The sequence below is a fragment of the Epinephelus fuscoguttatus genome, linkage group LG22, assembly GCF_011397635.1.
Source record: "Epinephelus fuscoguttatus linkage group LG22, E.fuscoguttatus.final_Chr_v1".
Taxonomy (NCBI): domain Eukaryota; kingdom Metazoa; phylum Chordata; class Actinopteri; order Perciformes; family Serranidae; genus Epinephelus; species Epinephelus fuscoguttatus.
In genome coordinates this window covers 30,525,947-30,546,631 of record NC_064773.1, presented here as the reverse complement: position 1 = coordinate 30,546,631, position 20,685 = coordinate 30,525,947, and the positions used below count along the sequence as shown (strand labels likewise).

General features: G+C 42.1%; 1 protein-coding gene across 5 annotated transcripts in view; it reads left to right on the top strand.

The window, feature by feature from the left end:
- The first annotated feature begins 2,809 nt into the window (after positions 1–2,809).
- The window catches only part of sbf1 (SET binding factor 1), a 97,287-nt gene continuing 79,411 nt past the window's right edge, over positions 2,810–20,685 (top strand). For all 5 annotated transcript variants that reach the window (XM_049567343.1, XM_049567342.1, XM_049567340.1 and 2 more), the window contains exon 1: positions 2,810–3,026. In XM_049567343.1, coding sequence (XP_049423300.1) covers positions 2,972–3,026 — 55 coding nt within the window. In that variant the 5' untranslated portion in view covers positions 2,810–2,971. The remainder of the gene's footprint in view (positions 3,027–20,685) is intronic.

The following is a 20,685-nucleotide window of genomic DNA, read 5'->3' as shown; positions in this document are numbered from 1 at the left end:
GTTTGACACTTTTGTATAGCTTTTTGTATAGTTTTTCGGGTCTATTAGAGGCAAATGGAATAGTTCAGTGTTGTTTGCTTTCTTTCTGAGAGTGAGATGAGAAGATTGATACCACTCTAATGTTTGTCTGTTAGATATGTAGATGCTTAGCTTAGCGTTAGCGAAATATAAAAACTGAAAACGGAAAGACATTATCTCCTCCTGTTTCCAGTCTTTATGCTAGGCTAAGCTAACCAGCTGCAGGCTGGTACCTCTATCTTCTTATCTAACTCTCAGCAAGAAAGTAAATAAACAACATTTCTATCCATTACTTTAAACATGTTTTTCTGTTGTTAGAATTCTTTATCTAAGTGAAAGTTGCAATACTGCAACACAAAAATGCTCAGTACAGGTAAAAGTCATTCATTCCTCCAGTATATTTGACTAAATATAACTTGCTGCAGAGATGCAAAGTATCTCTGTGCATCACTTCTGCTGATAAAAAAGGAACACATGTTTCCACCAGAATACACAACATATCCGGTTAACTCAAAAGCAACAATAGTGGTAACTCAAGACATACACGTTTGCAGAATTCAAGTTTGTCTAGCAAAGACAACTTCACCACTCAGAGACCTTGTTCTGAGCAGAGCGTCTGCTTTCATCCTCATCTGTTTCACCTGCTGTGTGTCTCTCTGGCAACCTGTTAAGTGCGGTTCAAGGTTTAGATACAGTCAGTATTAACTGTAAGAATCAAAACCAAAGCAGTGACCTCAGTGTGACTGCCTGGAAATAGTACCCACAAACCGTCTTGAGTTGAACTCTATCTCCTACTAACATTACTTTGGTTGTCAGAGGCCATGTTTATCACAGAGCAGTGTTGTCCTCTGCTCACTCAGACCTGAGTCTCAGATAACTGTGTGAGAAAAAAAAGGAGACAAGTTGTTACTGAGTGTTGGGAAAACAAGGCTCTTAAAGAAAAATGTGACATCTCATGCTCAGGATTGTTTTCAACCAAAGAGTGATAAGCACTTTAGGTCAAAGGTCAGAGCACAGGAAGTGTTGGAATCCTCTCAAGGTTGTTACAGCGCTGACAGCCAAGGACAGGACACACAGATGTGGGCCGTCAGGCCTTCCTCACATCCCACTGACATGTTATCTGTTTATTCAAAGTGACACTACAGCATCATGCCAAGGTTTTCTTCAGCCTTACTTAGCATAACTCAAGTATTTCAAGTTCAACATTTTTCTGGTCATCCACTATGCCATCCTGCCTGCTATTAAAGGTTTCAACCAGAATGAGGACTGTCAGTGGGAAAATATGTGACATAAAAAAGATGAATATTGGAGTTTGGGAAATTGTTTGGCAACAGAGACATGCATTAATACTGCACAAACAGTTTTGTGAAATCTATCTTATTGACATTTTATGTTTCCCAAGGCTCTAAAAGGATGTTCCATTAACTAAATTGGTTTGGCACCATGGCCATGTGTTTGGACGTCTATAAAACTTAAGACTGAGTACTCAATTAATGGCTGAATTTCAATTTTGGACTGAACTATGCCTTTAAATGACGACATGTTTCCAACGCAGTCTCCTAATTCCCAAGCAAAACTTAAGCTGAGCTACATGATCCACATTAGAGCTGGATCTTTCATCAAAGGTCTGGCTACAACACAAACGGAATATATTACAGTTAAACTTTAAAGACTTACACCCAGTGAAGGAGAAATAGATAAAGTCTGCTTTCTGAAACATGCAGAAGTCTTTTATGCTGCTATCACTGATTTTATTTTGTCTTTTTTATTTGAGAGAAGTCTTGGCAAATTTAATTGCACCTAAATATAATGATGATAAGATCATACATTCATTCATACAAACATACCACCCCCCAACAAAATCAGGACTCTCAGACAAACATCTACCCACTAAGCAACCAGTACAAACTGTGGGACTGGGAGTCGCCTTTCTAAAGCACAATTGGCAAACATATTATTCATCCCATCCAGTTTGTTGTAGGTCAGACAGCCCTTTTGGGTCAACAGAATTCTGACATTAGTTATGCATCTTTACATAGAGGATAAGAAGTAAAAATAGATTTAAAAGGCACCAGATTTAACTCAGCAGACTACCAAATATCTGACTTCTGACAAGCAATATCTCTATGGGATAACTGGCCACATCATTTACTGTGGGTCCTCTTCAGTTTAGAGCACTTACACTCTGTGGGCCAAATCTGATCTGCAACAGGTTGCAGGGTGGCTCACTGACCATTTTCTAATTCACAATGAAAATAAATTGATTCAAACTGGGATTTTTTTTTTTTTACTTTGGATGTAAATAAGGTAAAATAGTGCACAAAAAAAAAAAAAAAAGAATTTTTTTCTTCTTTTTTTTAAATGCTGGGGAAAGATTCCTGCACCCCACCGCAGAGGTCCAGGCTAAGCCCCCCAGTGTCTTAAAATCCTAGCAACGCCTCTGGTATCATACACCTATCCTGTGCGGGGCTGCTGCGACTGGATTTGCCTCATTTATTACTTTTATCTAATAAATAGCCTATTATTAATGTTTTAATGAACAAGCCCCTAGCCTGTTGTCATTTTGCAAAAGTGCCACCTGGGGAAAAGCAAGTCGATTATGCCTGGGTTAGGGCCACTAAAATCGCCACCACCTCTCACCCCTGTAGCGACGGTCACGGTTCTGTTGGGTTTATTATAGGTTTTGGTCAGACTTTTGGCCCCTGAGCTGGTTTGGCTCCTCACATGGGACATTCCTGCCGAGCAGCCCCTCCCTGGAAGTCCCTCAGTGCGCAGACTCGCGGCTCTCTGCTGTCAGGGCAAGGCAGACTTGACAGTATGGCGGCGGGGTACAGCTGGAAGGATGCTACTGTTGCCCGTGATGTGTCTATCGCCGGTAGGACGTAAATGGACAGTTGACGGCAAAAAGAGAAGAGGATTTAGCGAGAAAGGCTTGTCGCCGTGAGCTCCAAAGATGGCCAGGCTCGCCGACTACTACGTAGTGGTCGGCTACGACCTCGACAAGCGAGGTGGGTACTGGAGTTAGCCTGTCCTGCTAGCTTTAACGGCGTATTATTAGCTGTCGGTAAACAGGAGGCGGGGAGGGAGGCGGGGACGGGCCGGGCCGCCACTCACAACTGGCCGACGCTAAGTGCTGTCAGCTGGCAGTTAGCCTTCAACTGTGGGCCGAGGATGCGCAGGCCTCACGGGATTAGTGTACTTAAATGCTAGCCTGTCAGCTGCTGTCCCGCATTTCTGACAGGGGAACACATTGAATGCACGACTCCATTGCAGTGCTTAACTTCAAGGCGTGTTTTAACTTAAGCAAAACAAATGGTACCACTCTGTTGACAGCAAACTTAGGCTAACTTTATTTGCTAAAAGCTAACCGGGCTAGCTGTGAGGGGGGCTGGCTGGCTGGCTGGCCGCTTGGTCGGCTGTGACCTAAGACGGATTTATTCACCCGTTTCACAGTTTCAGCTGCATCCTCCCCAGTTGTCTCATTTACAAATTGTACCAGTGCAACCGTTGTCATTTAAAAGTGGCATTTCAAGGATTCACACAGAATCTGCCGGGTAGCGAGTTGTCAGTGTTGTGGCTGCAGGGTCCTGAGTAGTTACTTAGGACAGCCAGACCACGAAAGCACTGCTTATTTCCGCTTGGACTTTATTTTATGCGTGATTTTAAAAGTGGAAATCGATGCTTCTCCTCGGCGGAGTTACAGATTGTTTGCTTTGTCTGTGTTTTGTGTGGATTAACCCAGATGGCTTTGCCCCTCCCTGAGCCCCCTCGGACCGGAGCTGTGTTCCCTTGTGTTGTTGGGACGGGGTTTGGACCGTTATCTGAGCCCCCCTCCCTTCAGCCGGAGCCTTGGCCTAGATCTCCGCAGTATAATGGCCCGTTTAATCATGAAATATTCAACCCGCCTATCCAATTGAAGCATGCAGCTTGTAACGTGGTAGAGTCTTTTATATAGAGTGGATTTTTGCCTATGACTTATTCAGAAGAGGCAAATTGTAACATGACAAGCCCTCTGCGGCTAAAAGCAGGCAGAGAACTGGCTTTTATCTTAATGATGTTGGAGCAACCTACATCACTTTCTGATTGCATGAACGCACTTACTGCATCTTGTAGTTTTTTCAGTGGTGGGGGGTGAATACAGGATGTTATAACGTGGACACTGCAAACGCTGCAGAAACTCTCCTTCCTGTTCTACCCTGCCTGGATGCGATGCAGAGCAGAACAAGCCTGTAAAAAGCATCTGGGAACCAGACATTAAAGCCACAGTGGCTTTAATAGATCAAGGCTCCCATGCCTTGTAAAACCAAACACTTAAGAGTGATGATGATTGTTGGCGTTGCCCCACTACTGCAGCTTCAGTGTTTACAATAAGTTTCTAGGTGGAGGCATTGTGTTAAACATCTCTGATAGCTTTACTGAGAGCTTTCCCATCATTATCATCATTGGATGCGCTGGCAGCCATCATTAACTTCCTAAGTACATCCTTTGCAGTTAGATCAATATGTATCTGCACAGTCTTTACTTACAATACTGTGTTATGCTATGGCTGTTTGGTCTGGCTCGTCACATGTCATTGCAACTCTCCAAAATAAGATGGAGAGCGATTTTGATATTGTATAAGTGGGTATGTTCCCCTTGAAAGCACGCTCACCAATCAATTATCTGTGTCTGCTACAGCATCAGTTGTAGATGTCAGGGGGTGGGGTTGACTTTAGAGCCTGATGCCCCAGATTTCCCCATTTTTGTGCATGTGTTTGATAGTTCTTGCTTGTATTTAAATTTTTCCCAGCTGTGGTGCTGCTTGCAGTAAAAACATTTGGCTATTACTCGAGAATGAACGGTCCTCGATCATAAGAATACCAGGAATTCTGAAGCACGGTGGAGTTTCCTCTTGTGTTTAAATATTTCATACATCCTGTCTACGTGTGTGTGTGTGTGTGTGTGTGTGTGAGAGTGAGTGAGTGGTTGCTGGTTGTCACTCAGTCAGTGGAATGTTTCGCAAGCGTGGGCACTGACAGGTTTTCAGGGCTGACATCATCACTGCTCATCTGCCTCTCAGAGCGCCGTCACCAGCAGAAACCCTGTGGGTGTTTACAAACAGAACATGCTGCAGGCAGGACTGTTTCTTGCCTACTTCTCTGTGATTTTTAGACAAGCTCTTGTTCCTTGTTAAGGACTGAGTGAAAGTTTTGCTTGGCTAAAGGAGGGTAACCTGGAGGCAGAGCCTTGAATCTTCCATTCACCCTCTACATTTGTCTCCACAGTGTCAGGTTGCTCACATTGTGCTCAACCTAGATGCTAAGTTATACTATCAGTGGAGCTGTCTTAGAGCCAAGATGGCTGCTCTTTGGTTGAGAAGAGTCCATAGTTGCCGGGGTGTGGTCCCTTTAGCAAGGGTCTCTTGAGAAACTCCACAGCATGTCACTGTGTTTTGACAGCAGTTCCTCCACTGCGCAGAGTCCCCAGCAACTAAATGGATATGCAGTCCGAGGCCCAAACAGGAAACTGGCAAGAGGACCTGAGGGAGACTTGTGTTTAGAGCGAGAATCCAGATTGTCTCCCTCTGCGTGTCTGAAAACCAGGAAAGGGGCGTTGTGTTTGTGTGTGCGACTGTGCGAGGCGGTCTCATTCAAGACAGTGAAGAGACACACTCACTTGCATTCACACAAACACACACACAGACGCTAACATACAGGCTCTATTGTAGCTCCATCTGTGTGCCTCCGGCGGTGCAGTTTGAGAGTGTTGGTCATTGCAGTGGTGGCTCTAAACAGAATGCAGAATGGTTGTTTTCAGGCTGGAGTGACAGCCCTGGCACACAGATCCTCCACTGAGGCCCTGCCTCTTCTACACACACATTCACACACCCCTACAGCTTGCAGTCAAGCTAGCACCATTCACAACATCAGAGGCCGGCGAGGACACAAAGAGGAGCACCCAGGGCGGATCGAGCATGCATGCGGGCTGTTGTGTTTGTTTACTAATCTCAGGTTGTCTCTGTTGCTGCCAAACAGTGCTGTCATGATTGGAGCATTGTTACACATTGCTAACAATGTGTGCGGTTTAATGGTGCTATGATACCAAACAAAAGCCATCAAACAGTGTGCTGTTATTGTTGACCAGGACAGATTTGTAACAGTGATTGGTGTCAGTTGGTTGTCAGCTCTTTAAGCACAACGGTTTCATATTTTACTTCTGGCACCAGTTTTATCACCAGATTTGTTCAGATTACTACGATACTAAGATTTAAGTTAATGAAGTGACGCCAGAGACCAGACTGACTGACAGTGATGTTTCATCTTAAGAGCTGGATATCTAACCTCAGTACTGTAAAGTACTGAAAACTAGCTTTTATATTATATTTGCATTCGTTCTTATTGTACATAAGTGTTTTTGCTGGTCCCTGAACGCAGCTTAGGCTGAACTCTTTGTGAGTTCTGTTTTTCCTCAGCAGCAGTTCGTGGAGTTTTGAGTCGCTGGGGGGATAGTTGATCAAGTGGTTCCGATCAAAGCGGATTAGTTCAGAACAAAGGATGAGAAGAGCAGCTGCTGCAGAGGCAAACTTTTAGACCCAGTGCAATGAATGGTTAAAATTCGCTTTTACTGCACCTGATGTTCTGCTGCTCTGTCTGCTCTGTGTCTGTACTGCAACTCAGGTTTTATATTGGCTCTAGTATTGAAACATTTCAAATTATTTTTCCAGAAAAAGTAGCCTACATCACATCATATGTATAACCTGAACCCTAACCAGAAATACCCTCTTCTAATACATACACTCACCTTGGCAATTAGGGGAGATTTTTTTTCTTTTTACAAGGATACTTGATCTCATTTGTCAACAATAGAGAGATGACAGAAGTTCTTTTTAACACACAGATTGCACTATATGGCTGCTGTAAAGTCCCTTCTGTATGCCCCTTTTTTCATTTTTACACAGAACTACACAACGGCAGCATCGTGCCACTCCTGTGTGTGACTTTAGATTGTGTGCTGGCATTGCAGTAGCAAAAGATGTGCGAGTTTGACGGGTGTGACATGTAATGAATCCAGGTACAAAAATGATTGAATGAAGGAGTTGTTTTACTGGAGCAGTTTTGATACTTGGTACAGGATTATTTTGGTCAGTACCTTAAAGCAGAGCTGGCAAACAAACAGCACGTGGGCCAGAACTGGCCTGCCAAAGGGTCCAATCCGGCCCACTAGATGACTAGATTAAGAGTTGCCAGGTTTCAAGAGCAAGATAAACAATTCGTTGCCTACTTCATGTAACATTCTGCTTCAGAGGCTTTTCCACCCTGACCAGAATACAATTCTGTGATATAACAATGAATACTTGCTGTGACCATGTTTAAAGATATTGAACATTGTGCAAAATATTTTATATCAGCAGCTTCAATTCAAAAGAATCTGTATCAGGAAATGTGTGGATAAATGCACATGTAAGGTCAGTGACAGAATGTAGAAAAACTGAGACATAACTGTTGAAATTGCACTTATTCTTCTTGAAACATCTCAGGCTGTACGATGGTTTTATTGGTCCGGCCCATCTTAGATCAAATTGGGCTGTATGTGGCCCATGAACCAAAATAAGTTTGACACCCCTGCCTTAAAGGTATTGAGCACCAATACCCAGCCCTAGGTGTTGCTTTAAACCCTGAGTCAGGATAAATCTGGCAAAACTATTGAACATTCATAAAATATTTAATTCAGACACTGTAGTACTGAAGTATGGATTTCCGTTATTGTGTCAAAGCTGTGACTAATTCATGCTGTGCTCACAGGTGCACTCAGTAGAGTGTGAATGCAAACGTGGTCTGCATGAGGCTGCACAAAGCTCAGAGGGGAAATAGAAGCCTCTTAGATTGAAGGCAAGATGGAGTGTGTGGAGGAGAGAGGAGAGTGTGTGATGCTGCCAGCAGAGCCTGCCTGCGGGCAGCCACTTCCTCCAGTGCTCCAGAGCAGGGCCGCAGCCTTTCAGGCCCTCCAGAAATAGCCCTCACAATCTGCCTTTCATAGGGGGACAGAGTGACGCTGGGTCGCGGCTGCGGTGCACTGACGCTTGTGTGTGTGTGTGTGTGTTGGCGCAGGCTTCTCTCCCGTCTGTCGTTCAGATGGCTGCCTGAATGTTTGTGGCTGTCTCTGTGTGTTTGTTGCGTTGCCACGGCAATGTTTACCCCCCTGCGGGCTGTGGGATATTGACCAGTTTGTGACAAATCATGAATGCTAATATTTTTGGTGTGAAGGTAGCAGTGGCATTTTTGTGCTGATATGCTTTAATCTTGAGCAGTTCTCTACCAAAACAAAGTTTATTGTTTATTTCAGTTTTTTAAGCCAGCATTTAGACCACCACAGGGCAGCAAAACTCTCCACTGGCACCAAATTTAGGAAGTAATTTTGGTGTTAGCAGCTCATAAAGGCAGGTACACATCAGCTTTATTATGGCAGTAAAGCTAAAAAAATGATTTTTATAAATCACAATTACTCAATTAAATGAACAGGAATCATGTTTGCAGCCTTTATAGACAACTGTCATAATGCTGTGGTCAGGGGGAGCCTCCAACATATCACTGTTGTGATGCTGCCCTTGTCCTTGTGTGTGTGTGTGTGTGTGTGTGTGTATGTTTCAGTATTACAGCAGTCTGTCTGCTGTGCTGAATGCTTGTTATTCATGAAGAAGACGGTGGCCCCAAGGCCCCAATGCTGCCCTCATTCCCTCATTCCCACTACACAGATACAGACGAGTGTGTGTGTCTCTGTGTGTGTGTGTGTGGCTGGTGTGTGTGCATCCCTGGGGGTAGGGATGCAAACACACACACACACACACACACACACACGCTTTAGTTTGCTCATACACGGCCTTTAGACCACTTCTGTCGGCAGACGCGTATTCTTCTGTCATACCCTTTATACTAAAATTGTAATCCAAGGCGTTTTGTGTGTATGTGTGTGTGTGCGTGCATGTGAGTGCGAGTGTCTGTTGCTAAGTAAATGCGATCTGCCGCCTGTGGGGCAAAAGAGGGCTTGGTCTTTTACCCTAGCTTTAGATAAATAGATACATGGTTTAAGTAGGTTGTATGCACATTTAGGATTCATTGCAATTAGAATCATATTTCCTGTTCTTAAGGTCCTCAACAATTAATATCCACAGCCACACAGATCCACTTTTATGCAGAGATACATTTTCAACATATTTGATATAGGACTGTTAACACTTTTTATGTTGAAATTAGATAAGGAAAAGACACCAAAAAATATGATCTAAACATGGTGGTGATAGTTGTTTTGTATGTGTGTAGGGGGGCATTAGGGATGCCCTGCTCCTTGGTGCTTTGATGGTTTCCCTGGAATTCAGAGAATTTCTCTGTCCCCTCTCAGGACAAAGGCTGAGTCAGTGCTGCTCACGGTCCGCCTGTTGGTGCTCGAGGGAGCAATCGTTCAAATCCCCGAGGGGTGATTCCAGCGTGTCCGGAGCAGTTTCGATTTGAAGATAGGGGGTTGTTAGGATTAGAAGAGTCGGTTGTGTAAGGCTGGTCGGTTGGTGTTGTAACCACATCACTGCAACACCTTGTTTGTGTCATGCGGCAGGCTGTGAATAGGCATTTGAAAAACACTTGCATATGTAACGTAATTACCCTTTTCTCTTACTAATTAGAGATAATGTTGTTAGATGTATGGTTAATACAGTATAAAATCAGTCAACAAACATTTTAAGTATTTGTTTCATAAATTATGTGATTGTGCTTTTTTTTTTTTAAGTGCAACATGACTCAAAATTTTAGAGGCAAATTTTTTACCTCCATCATATCGGCACTGGGAAACACTAGTCCTTTTTACACAGAGATCACGCTATACTTCTGCTACGAAGTCCCTTCTTCTTCTCTTCTTTATGCCACCTTTGCATTTTTACAGCCAAACAACAGTGGTATCATGCTGCTTCTGTGTGTGATTTTAGACAGCATGCTGGCATTGTGGAAGCAAAAGAGATGTGATTGGCGTCACATGTATAACAACAGCGTTGGCCTCTACTGTGACATATAACATATGTGTTGGCAGCACTTTAGAAACAATAACAATGGCATACCATGTCAGTAACAATCGTTTACAGTCTCTGTTACATGCTGGCTTATGTCAATCTGCTCAGAGGGTAAGGAGTTCCCAGGCCTCATTATTTTCCCATTTTGCAGACATTTTCGGCTGCTGTTCTTCTTTGAGTTAGCGGCTAACTGCTATCGGTGGCTTTTTAAATCTTCCGGTGGTGGGTTGCACTAGTAACACGTGGTCAAAATGTCACACCCACCGTGTACATGGCCCCGTCCTGCTGGGTGTCCCTTTCACACAAGACATTGATTCAGTGCTGTTAGTACCTCAGCTGCTGGCTTAAAGGCACGACAACTCTGTCCTCTGACTCTGTGATTGCACCTTTTATGAAGAATGGCGAGAAGGAGTAACGGTGCTCAATTCCCACCTTGAACAGCCAGTGTAAAAGTAGCTACTGACAGATACACAGTCGTTAACCCCTATCCCAATGTACAAAAAACTCACTAACATCTGGCTTTTGTATTTAATGCCGGGGAAGGTTACAGTGGGCATTCACTCCCGGAACAGCAACTCTGCAGTCGTCACAGGTATTTATCGACTCTAGCTCTGATCAGCTTTGATTGGCAGTGATGGAAATACAACACCCAGGTGAACAAATCAAACATTTTGTGCCCCTAATATAATGGTTGGGGAAACACTGCATTTCTATAGCATATGGGAAAATACCGCTTAACATAAATGTTGAATTTACAACAATACAAGATAGTTTTTCAAAAGAAAATACTGTCCTCATCTAAAAATATCCAAAGCTGGATTTTTACATATTGGCGTAGTTGCAAATCCCTCATTTTTCAGTAACTATCTCCGCAGTGACTAAATAAATGCACCAGTAACACCAAGTGAGTGACTGGTGGTGGAAGATTAAGCCTTATCTTTATGAGGACGGCCTCCAAATCAAATCTGTTCTTCAGGAAAAAAAAGGAAATCTGCCTTCCAGACAACCACTGTGCTTGCTGTAATCTTGCCTGTGATTAGATTAAATATACAGATTAAAGGACTGTTATGGGTCCAGAGTGGGTTTGATGTCTATGTCACTGTACTGTATTTATGGCACGTCTTTGCTGCTCTCCCCTCCCCCCTCAAAGAGGTCTGTGCTGTTTAAAGGTTACTCAGATTATAGTTGAAGCCCAGGCCTTTAGATTTGTCTTAAACTCAGAGTTGCTAAAACTGGGAGATATGACCAAATTATTACATCACGCTGTTAGTAGGTCTCTGCATGACTGTGCAGCTTTAAACCTGTACATTAAGTTTTTCTTTTGTAACAAACATATTCAGCTTTTCTGAAAAATAATAAAAAGTGCTTAAGATTGCAGACTTTGTTGTACATGAAGTATATTTTTTTTTTTATCATCTCAACAGCCAAATGCAGCTCTACATGCAACACTAAAGCCCCTTCAGACCTGTGTGTATATGTAAATTTATTGGCACTTTTACATGTTGGTCTCATGTCTGAAAAAGCGCCAGATTCTGTACAGTATGTAAATGTCACAAATTCAGTCTTACTAGTTCAGAACGAGTAAGATCTCTGTAAATCCTTCAACACTACACATGTCTGAACATGCTGCCATTATTAACATAAAGGCTGTTGCAGCACAAGGTTAAATACGCAGGGAGAGAGATAAAATGTACATCTTGTTCTGCCTTATTAAGAGAACAGGACATTTTATCTCTCAATCATCGTCTCATGTGTGTAAAGAAAAGAAGATTTGATGAGTTTAATGAAACCACCAAACACTGACTGAGGCTAAATGAGCCACTGTCATCAGTCACATCTGTTTTTAAAATTGATTTCATTCCCATGGCTGTGCAGGGCAAATGGGATAAAAAAGAAATAACATTGTAAAATCACAATGTTTATCAACCAGCACTGTTTTAATAGATATAATAATATAGATATAGTATAATAAATGTACATCTAGCAAAACACATCTCATACAGCATGTGAGCAATGAGGAATTACCTGAGAGTCTGGATTTTTGTATGGGCTGACTGTCTAGTGAGTGAATGAAGGGTAGCGAGAAGGCTATTTTGGGCCTGTGGAAAACTGTTATAAGAAATGATGAAACTGATAACAAATTGTATCAGGACATTCACTGTGAAAAGTGGTGCAAGCATCTGTAGTGCACATAATGATCATTAGTTAAGACTAACAAAAATAACAGTTTCAGAAATACTACATACTAACAGGCCTGAAAAGGCATATCACCTGACAATTCAAGTACTCTGGGCATGCTCCTGCTGGTGTAAACAGTAGGTAGGTTGTCTACTCTGTAGTTGGTTGCTGAGTTAAAGATAAGAGTGCGGAAATTAAGACTGGAGATTTCTTTGCTTGAGTCGATAAAGAGGTGGAACAAATGAGTATAAGGTGGTCAACGTTGCGGATCACAGATCGGGAGTTGTTAAAAAGCATGGGGAAGTAGTGCTCACACAAAAATGGCTAATATCACAAAACGTATGTAGACCTAGCTGTAATGTTTTAGCTTGATACGTGGTGACTGATAAGACCCAGTTGGGAAGCAAACTTTGGCGTCTGCATCATTATTTCACAAGTCGCTCTTTTTGCCCGTCCAGACTAAAACGCAACCCACGAGTTTTCAAACTAAAACAAGCTCAGCAGCATTTTCAAAGGTCTCCGTTTTAGGGGTTCCAAAACACCAGAGTTGTGTAGATGCTAGACATAAATGTAGCAATAGTTTCATGTTTTTAGAAGAAAATGTAATTGTGTGGATGTGGCCTAAAACTCTTAACAATCATTTATGTATAGGACACCTACTGTAGGTCTGAATTACAAAAACATGACAATTAATAGATGAAGCCATGTCTGAAAAGGGCATGAGTGTCATGTCTACAAAACTGCAGTGCACCATTAGTGTTGTCTCAAAGGGAACATAAGACTCAAGTGTTGTCTCTTGAAAATCTTTATTTATAAAGCCCAATATCACACATTCCTCTGTCCTTGGACCCTCACAGCAGATAAGGAAACTCCCTCCAAAAACCCCTTTAACGGTGCTGTGTAAGACATTGTGCAGATCCATTGTTTGGACGGTATAAGTGAAGGAAGCCAGTGTTGCCAATAATTTCAACAACCACAGATAGCACGCACATTGTGCTTTCAGGGGTTAATTATGTGTTTCACATTTTGCTTTAGTGTTGAGGAGAAATAAGGAGAAATATTTAAGCATTCATTTTTGGGATTCAAATAAGTAAGGTAAAGACAGTCAGCTACAGAACCTAGCTGTCTGCCCCTGTCGTTTTATAGTCTCTTGGTCTGGTTCCTGTTTGGTTATGAGACATCATGCACCACTTGTTTTTTGGCTATTGGTTGCCCAAGTAACCAGATGTAATTTCCGGGCCATGTGCGTGGGTGCTGTGGTAGGAGAAAGAGTTTTGGGGTTAATTTGCAACTGAATACAATCTGGCACTAAAATAGTAGAAGTGATAAGGGAGGAAAGAAGATTGTTTGGTTAGAATGATTATAGAGGGATATAATGTATGGCTGCTGAGTAAAGACAAAGGCTGAAGATAAGTTGTGATTGAGTGCATTAGCCCACAGCTATCGTGTTTCCTGTTGCAGTATTCTGGGGTAGCTCACGGAAGTCTTGTTTGCATCTTGTTCTTGAGGAGCTGCTTGCATTAAGACCATATTTCCTGTATGTCATTGTATCTGTGGTGAATTCCCGGGTTTATGAAGACAACTGATATCCTCCCGCAAACTGTTACTGTCCTCCTCTGAATCCTCCCCTGCTCTTGCCTTTACAAACGTTTACAAATGCGGGCTGTATGTTATAATTACAGAGCATGATTGAATAATGTCTTCTCAACATCTTGAAGCTGTTTGTCCACAGTTAATTATCTTGTTTACCAAATTTACCATTTAACAAACACATTTTTCTCGAGTCCCTCACCACATTGGCAGCCTCCTTATCCCCCTGTCCACTTTAAGCTCCCTTAGAGCCACAAGACTGAACTTCATCTGTGACAGCATCATGTCAGCATGCAGGCCATGTGCCTTCCTTATCATGTGACTGTCATCCACTGATGAGTCCTAAATTCTGTCCCTGATTTATGTCACTCTTGTCTTGTCACACCAGCCTCAGTGTTATTTTTTGACCACAGGACACTCTTTGCGTACTGGCAGACATGCCTGCCTTATATAAGATGACCTGCAACATTTCCCTGACCTCTTCTTGACCTTTTTCATGACTTCTTAGATTTTTTTCTGGGCAACACTGATTTTAATAACTAAGAAATGTGACTCCTTCATTGCTGTCCACCAAAATATGAAGGCAGAAGTTGTTATGTCTTGGCAAATTACACATATAATCATTGCACTAGTTGACCCCAATGATTCATAAAATATCTTACTGCTGTATTCTAAAATTTAGTTTATGCAGCCTGTATGTAAACAGGGTTCAACGCTAAGGCTTTTTTTCACTTGCCTGGTCGGGCAAGTTGGTCAGAGATCTACTTGCCCGAAGTCAGTTTTTACTCGCCCTATAAAAATTGTTTAATTTAAGTGGCTATCAATTAACAAAGACTGCAGTTATTTTCATGTTATGTAATCTTTATTCACACTGTATTTATTAATTAAAACAACATATGTCATGTATTGTAGCTTAATTCCTACACAGAAATGACAGTGTCAGGGCTTAAAGTGAAAAATTTGTCAATCATTCTCCGTCTATAATTTTGTGCCCTACTTGAGCCGTGCCCACCTCTATTTATTTTACACCCCTCTCTCCAGTTCTGCTGTATTAATACCGGTTTTAATATATTTTGCTTCCATCTCTCTGCCCTGCTCTACTGTACAACGCTACTTAGCTCTCTCTCTACTCTACCAGTAGACTACCACATCCACCTGTTGCATAAAACGCACACAGCAGTGTTTCCCTTAGGATGGAGTTGTAGCAGGGGAGGTGAAGCACACACATGAAAAATAATTTTCACATGCGTGAAACTTATTTGTATGCTTGCAAAGAACAGCCTGCTGGGATGTTTCTATGTATCTGCTGGCACCAGAAGGGCTCTTTAGGACTGAGTACACACAGTACATGTGTGCACAGTAATGAGCAGGTGAAATGTCTGTCTAGCTTACATATGAGGTGTCTCAAGATTTAGGAACATACAATTTTATTGAATATAATAAAGTAAAAAGTCACTTGACATGCTGCTGTTTTGTGCTATGACCTATTTAAGTGCTGGAAGTTGTTATTTACGTGACAACGCCTGAACGCAACACAAGCTCAGCACGAGTGCCGTGCTGCGCTGCTGTGCGAGCAGCGTGTTTCTCTGTGTGTAACAGCAGTCTGTTGATGGTTATTTATACAGTGTCCATAACAATAACTTTGTCAGCTGACAAACTGCACCGGGCTCGGGGTCAGGTTTGGTCAGGAAAATGTGTCCCGAGCCGCTCTAGCGTGCTCACCTGTGTGTGTGGCGGAACTCCGCCATGTGCGATACAGAGAGCAGAGCAGAATTGTTAACGCGTGACCATGTAGAGACAAAAATGACAAGATGACATAACACCGCAAATAGTATATTGTTATGTTATTATATGAAGCATCTGTTGCGCAAAATAATATCAATGGGGGCTGTGGGCAGGACATTGTTACACAGCTGTGCCTATGACTTCAGGCAGAGAGACCGCTGCATCAGAGCAGAAGAGCACGTTTTATAATACATTTATTTTATCAATCAGTTATTAACTTTTACTGTTTTTAGCAACTTGCCTGATCGGGCAAGTGAGTTGTCAGTTTACATGCCCGACCTTGAGTTTTACTTGCCCCGGGCAATCGGGCAATCCTTATTGTTGAGCCCTGGTAAATATAAAGAGATGACCTTATCTCACTGATAAATCCATTCTGCTCAGAATGTTGAGGCTCATAATGCAGTGGAGCAGTGAGCTGCTAGGATTCCCCCTCACACTAAATTGTTGTTAACTTTACGAGATGATAACATTTGAATATTTTGCAGTAGGTGATTGCTGATCAAATCAATGCAAATCAGTGGCTCTCAGTGTCACAAGTGGCCACAGCGCTATACACAAAACTATAGTGTCAAAGCCCAATCACCGTTCACACTAGCAAATGGAACAGCAAAATTAATCTGCACAAAACAGGCTGTGCTGAGCTTACTGCTAACACGCTATGGAAATGGGAACATGCTAGTGCTAGTCAGCCACAGTAGTTCCCTGAGATTCTTTTTGTTTTCTCTTTACTGTTCAGTCTGCCTCCACCTGACATATTTTTCACAGGGTTTTACATCATTTTATACAGTCAAATGTTACTTGAGAGGTGAAAGCGCTTTCCGGCTTACAGGTTGCTGTCAATTAGCACCGCGACTTAACTTTGACCTATGACATATTTGAACTAAAAATATTGTCTAATGTCAGGAACACACTACATGAGAATCAAGCCAGTTTTGGGTCTGATTCCCCCCATCTGACAAAGGTCAGCAGAGCCCCGATTTTTTTGTTTGTTGATGGTTCTTAAGATCATCTTGCCAAATTTTCCTTTGGTATTAGGTACGTTTTTACATCCTCTGCTTTGCTCTGTCCATCCTAGCTGCGTCGATTTCAAACCCAGATGTTAAACATGTTTAATATTCAGAATGTTGGGGGGGGGGGGTTTAATGCAGTGTCAAATGGGATTCAGCTTAGAAGTTACTCACCTCCAGCTTGTGCTGTAACATGTATAGCCCATGTTCATGCTGCCTCCATGACTCTTCAACTATATATTAAAATATTTTTCTTAGTGAATTTTCTGTAAAAAGTAGTACACAAACAACAAGTTCTTCCTGCTCATTTGTTAACTCTAAAGTCACATTTGATTGCAAGAGATTTGTGAGATTTCTAGTTTTGAGAGTCAGGACTTATTGTTAGTGAATGGAATCTGTTACTGTGTGGTGTGCTGTTTTGGCCAAATCTTTTCTCTTCACACACTATAGGAACAGAACTGTTTATCATTACATGTTGTTATGTGTGGGGTCTCTTAAATTTTCAACATCTGTTTTGAAAAGTCTTAAACTGTGGGAGAGTCTTAAAGTTCTGTGTTAGCAACAGTTGCTGCGGACACTGGCTCAGGCATTGTAGTTAAATTCACATCATCATTACTATTATTATTATATTGCCACAATCTTGTCAGAATTATTCCATCTTTCATCTCACTTCATCTGACTTAGCGAGTGAAATCAAATATTGCAATGTGCATTGTGCTTGCAATTTAAAAACATTTTCAACTGGTGTGCTGATCTGTCTTTTAGGAGCAGAATGTCAATGGCTGAAGTTTTATCCTGGATGCACTTTGGTCTAAAACACTGCCCAGAGTGACTGGAAAGTAGATGGCCAATGTTTTGTGAGCATTGGCAGATTTCCCTACTCTACTGAGTCACTTTGGTGGCTCAAACTGAAGCAGAGCACACATGCAGACAGCCACCTGTAGCTGCTGAAGCGAAATGAGAAGTGAGAGAAATAAAACGTATGTTATTAATCATCAGACTGTGACAACCATCTGAAGCAGCCTTCCACCTAAAGCTGAAAGAAGTGTAGTCACTCTAGCTGCTGTGTCCCTCTCTGAGTCCTTTTCCCCTCCTGGAAAGCCGCGTTTTTGTTTTGGGGGTTCGGGCAGTGGAGAGCATTAGATTTGCAGGAAGGATGTGAGTTTGCTGAAGAGCTTTTGCACAAAGAAAACGTCCCACATTGTCTCCAGGGCGACGGCACTTGCCAGATAGAGCAGAGTTTTTTTTTTCACCCTTAATTTGGTTCCTAAATGGCAGCTTTAGTCAGTTGGTTTTCAGCATGGACTGGCTCATTTATTTATGCAGGATTATCATCTTCGCCGTCATCTGACACCAAATTTAGACAGCTCTAAATGTCAAGTCTTACTTATTGATGTGCTGATCCGCATGTTGCCTCCAACCCCATAAGGGGCCTCATTCTGGAGGTGTAGTGCTGCTTTTAATCAGAGAGTGACTCATACTTCTTCATATTACTCAACAAGACTGTCCTGCATTTGTGTGTATCAGAAAGTGCATAAATGAGTGCCTGTGTATTTATGTGTAAACGATGTGTCTGTAATAGCACACTGGGTGGACACTAGCTATGTCAGAGGGTGCGGTATGCAGAGTGGATATACTGATGTCATAGTTTTTTATGTTTTCACCCCAAGACTTCATCTCTGAATGTGGAGATGTTATCTTAACACAGTGCAGATAGTGTTCTTCTAAAAAGTATTGCAATGATGGCAGCTCACCACATGTACACTCTGGTACCACGTAACTTACAATGTACGGTATTTATGTTGCAGCAAACTGTGCATGAGATTGAACAATGATACATGGACATTAAGTTATATTTTATGTTAGCATATTAATGGCAGTATTATGAAGCACATTGTTGTTGCAGTATTACTTACAAAAGTATTCACAATAAAATGGGTCACAGAGCTTTTGAATAAACTGAAGTAGGAAGAGTGTAATGCCAACAACACAGCGCATCAATAAAGCATTGTGTCATTAGTAATAAGTCAGCTTCCTCTCTCGAAACCTTGTGCAGGAGGGAGCTTGCTTTAAACCAAATTTCCTCGTTTGGAATTTGTTGCAAATCTGCACACACAGACACATTAAAAGACACAAGGCTCGGAGCTCTTTTGTCCTGACGGCTGCAGTTACCGTGGAAACCGCCCGATGTCGTGTCACTGTGGTTTGGAAGCCTGCAAACGAGAAGCTGTGGTCTGGTTCAGCATCAAGAGCATGACAGACACACACACACACACACACACACACACTGATCTACAGTCATTTCAACTCTGACTGCCATCATTCAGTGATCACATGATCCAGGCGGTCGCTTTCCATCCTGTGTCACAGAGTATCACTGCTTGTAGTCATCTGTGTGAGGAGTCATCGCCTGCTCTGACACACATGCACACAGACACACACGCAGACACGCAGACACGCAACCACTATGTGTGACCCACATTTTCTTCCCTGCTCTCTCCTTTTATCCTTAGGCCTCCCTCTATCTCTCTCTTGCTCCCATTTTAAGTGTTTTTTTTTTTTTTTTTTGGCAACCATTATCTTTGTACAGGTTATCTTAGCATGTGTATTATGTCTAAAAAGCAGACTGCTTCAGGTTCAGACTTTGAGCCACCTGGTTGATCTGTAGCTCTGTTTGGGTTGATAATGGCTGGCATGAGGCTCTGATATATTATCTGGTATTGGTCTGCAGATAGATAGATTTAAATAAAACATCACATTTTTTTGCTCATCTTTAATAATTATTACAGTTTACAGCAGCCCAACATCTGAATATGAAGCTTTTTTGCTTTTAACATATTGTTTCTTGTTTTGCTAAAGTGATGCATCAGCAGTTAGAGCCATTTTACGAGTTTGCAAAATCCTTTTTCAAAGCTAATTAACCACAGACTCCACTTTTTTCTCTGGTAACTGCAAGAGATGTTAATTTTGCTTTTGATAGCCAGACACTCATTAGGCGATAACTAACTGGTGAATTTTTAAAGGAAAAAAAGCGCAAAATGACATTTCAAAGCTCTGTTCATGGAGAGGTGATGAAAGTTTTAGGTTTTGTGATGTAATATCTTGCCTTTTATTTTATTTTTGCTGGCTTTGCTGACAGAGAGCTGGCTAGCCGCATAAACATGCAGAATAGTAGTACCCACTGCCCACCCTCTGGTCTCCACTGGTTAGCTAATGTTAGCCTTTGGCCGCTCTGCACACTACACCATCTGGTTGGGGTGGAAGATGGCTAGCAGCATTACTCAGTAGTGATTACTGCTGCTAATGGCTGCAGAAAGATGTTGCCCACCCTCTGGTCTCCTTCCAGGTAGCCTAGGTGAGTGAGTGCCCTTACTGACTGTGCTAGCACCATTAGCCATGTTGACACTGCTAATGGTGCTAACAAAGCTAACAGTTAGCAATGTTAAACGGGGGCAACATGAGGTGAAACCAGAGGATGGGCACAATGTTTTCACAACAACACTGTTGGGTCGAGACGGTGTTACTAGTGGTAATCGTTGAAGAGTGGCATTGCTAGTTAGCTTCCACCATACTCGGTGTGCAGTGCACCAAACAGAAAAGTTGCAAAATTTACTTATACACTGTCATATGTAACTGGTCAAAAATATTCTCCGCATTTAACAGATTAACATTCAACTGTTGACATCCCGGATATCTGCTCATGTTGTAATAGTGATAATGCTTTCAGGGAAACAATGTTTTTTGTCATGGGATGACACTGCCACATCATCAGTTATATTCCTGTATCAGGAGAACTATTGTGTATATTGTTTATTTAATGCTTCTTTTACAAACAAGTTGTCTTTGCATAAACAGTAAGTTTTAGTAGTATCAACTGCTTCTCTCTGTAAAGTTGCTAAACCTAGGCTAACTGTATGCTATCAAACGCAGCCTCATTGTTGAAAGACTGACATCAGGCTCTATGTACTGTATTTAGCATAAATTAAAAAGTGAAAAGATCCCTTTTCACTGACCTAACAAATGGACTTTCCAGATTCAAACCACTTTGAATGCCCACAATCAACTTCTAGACCA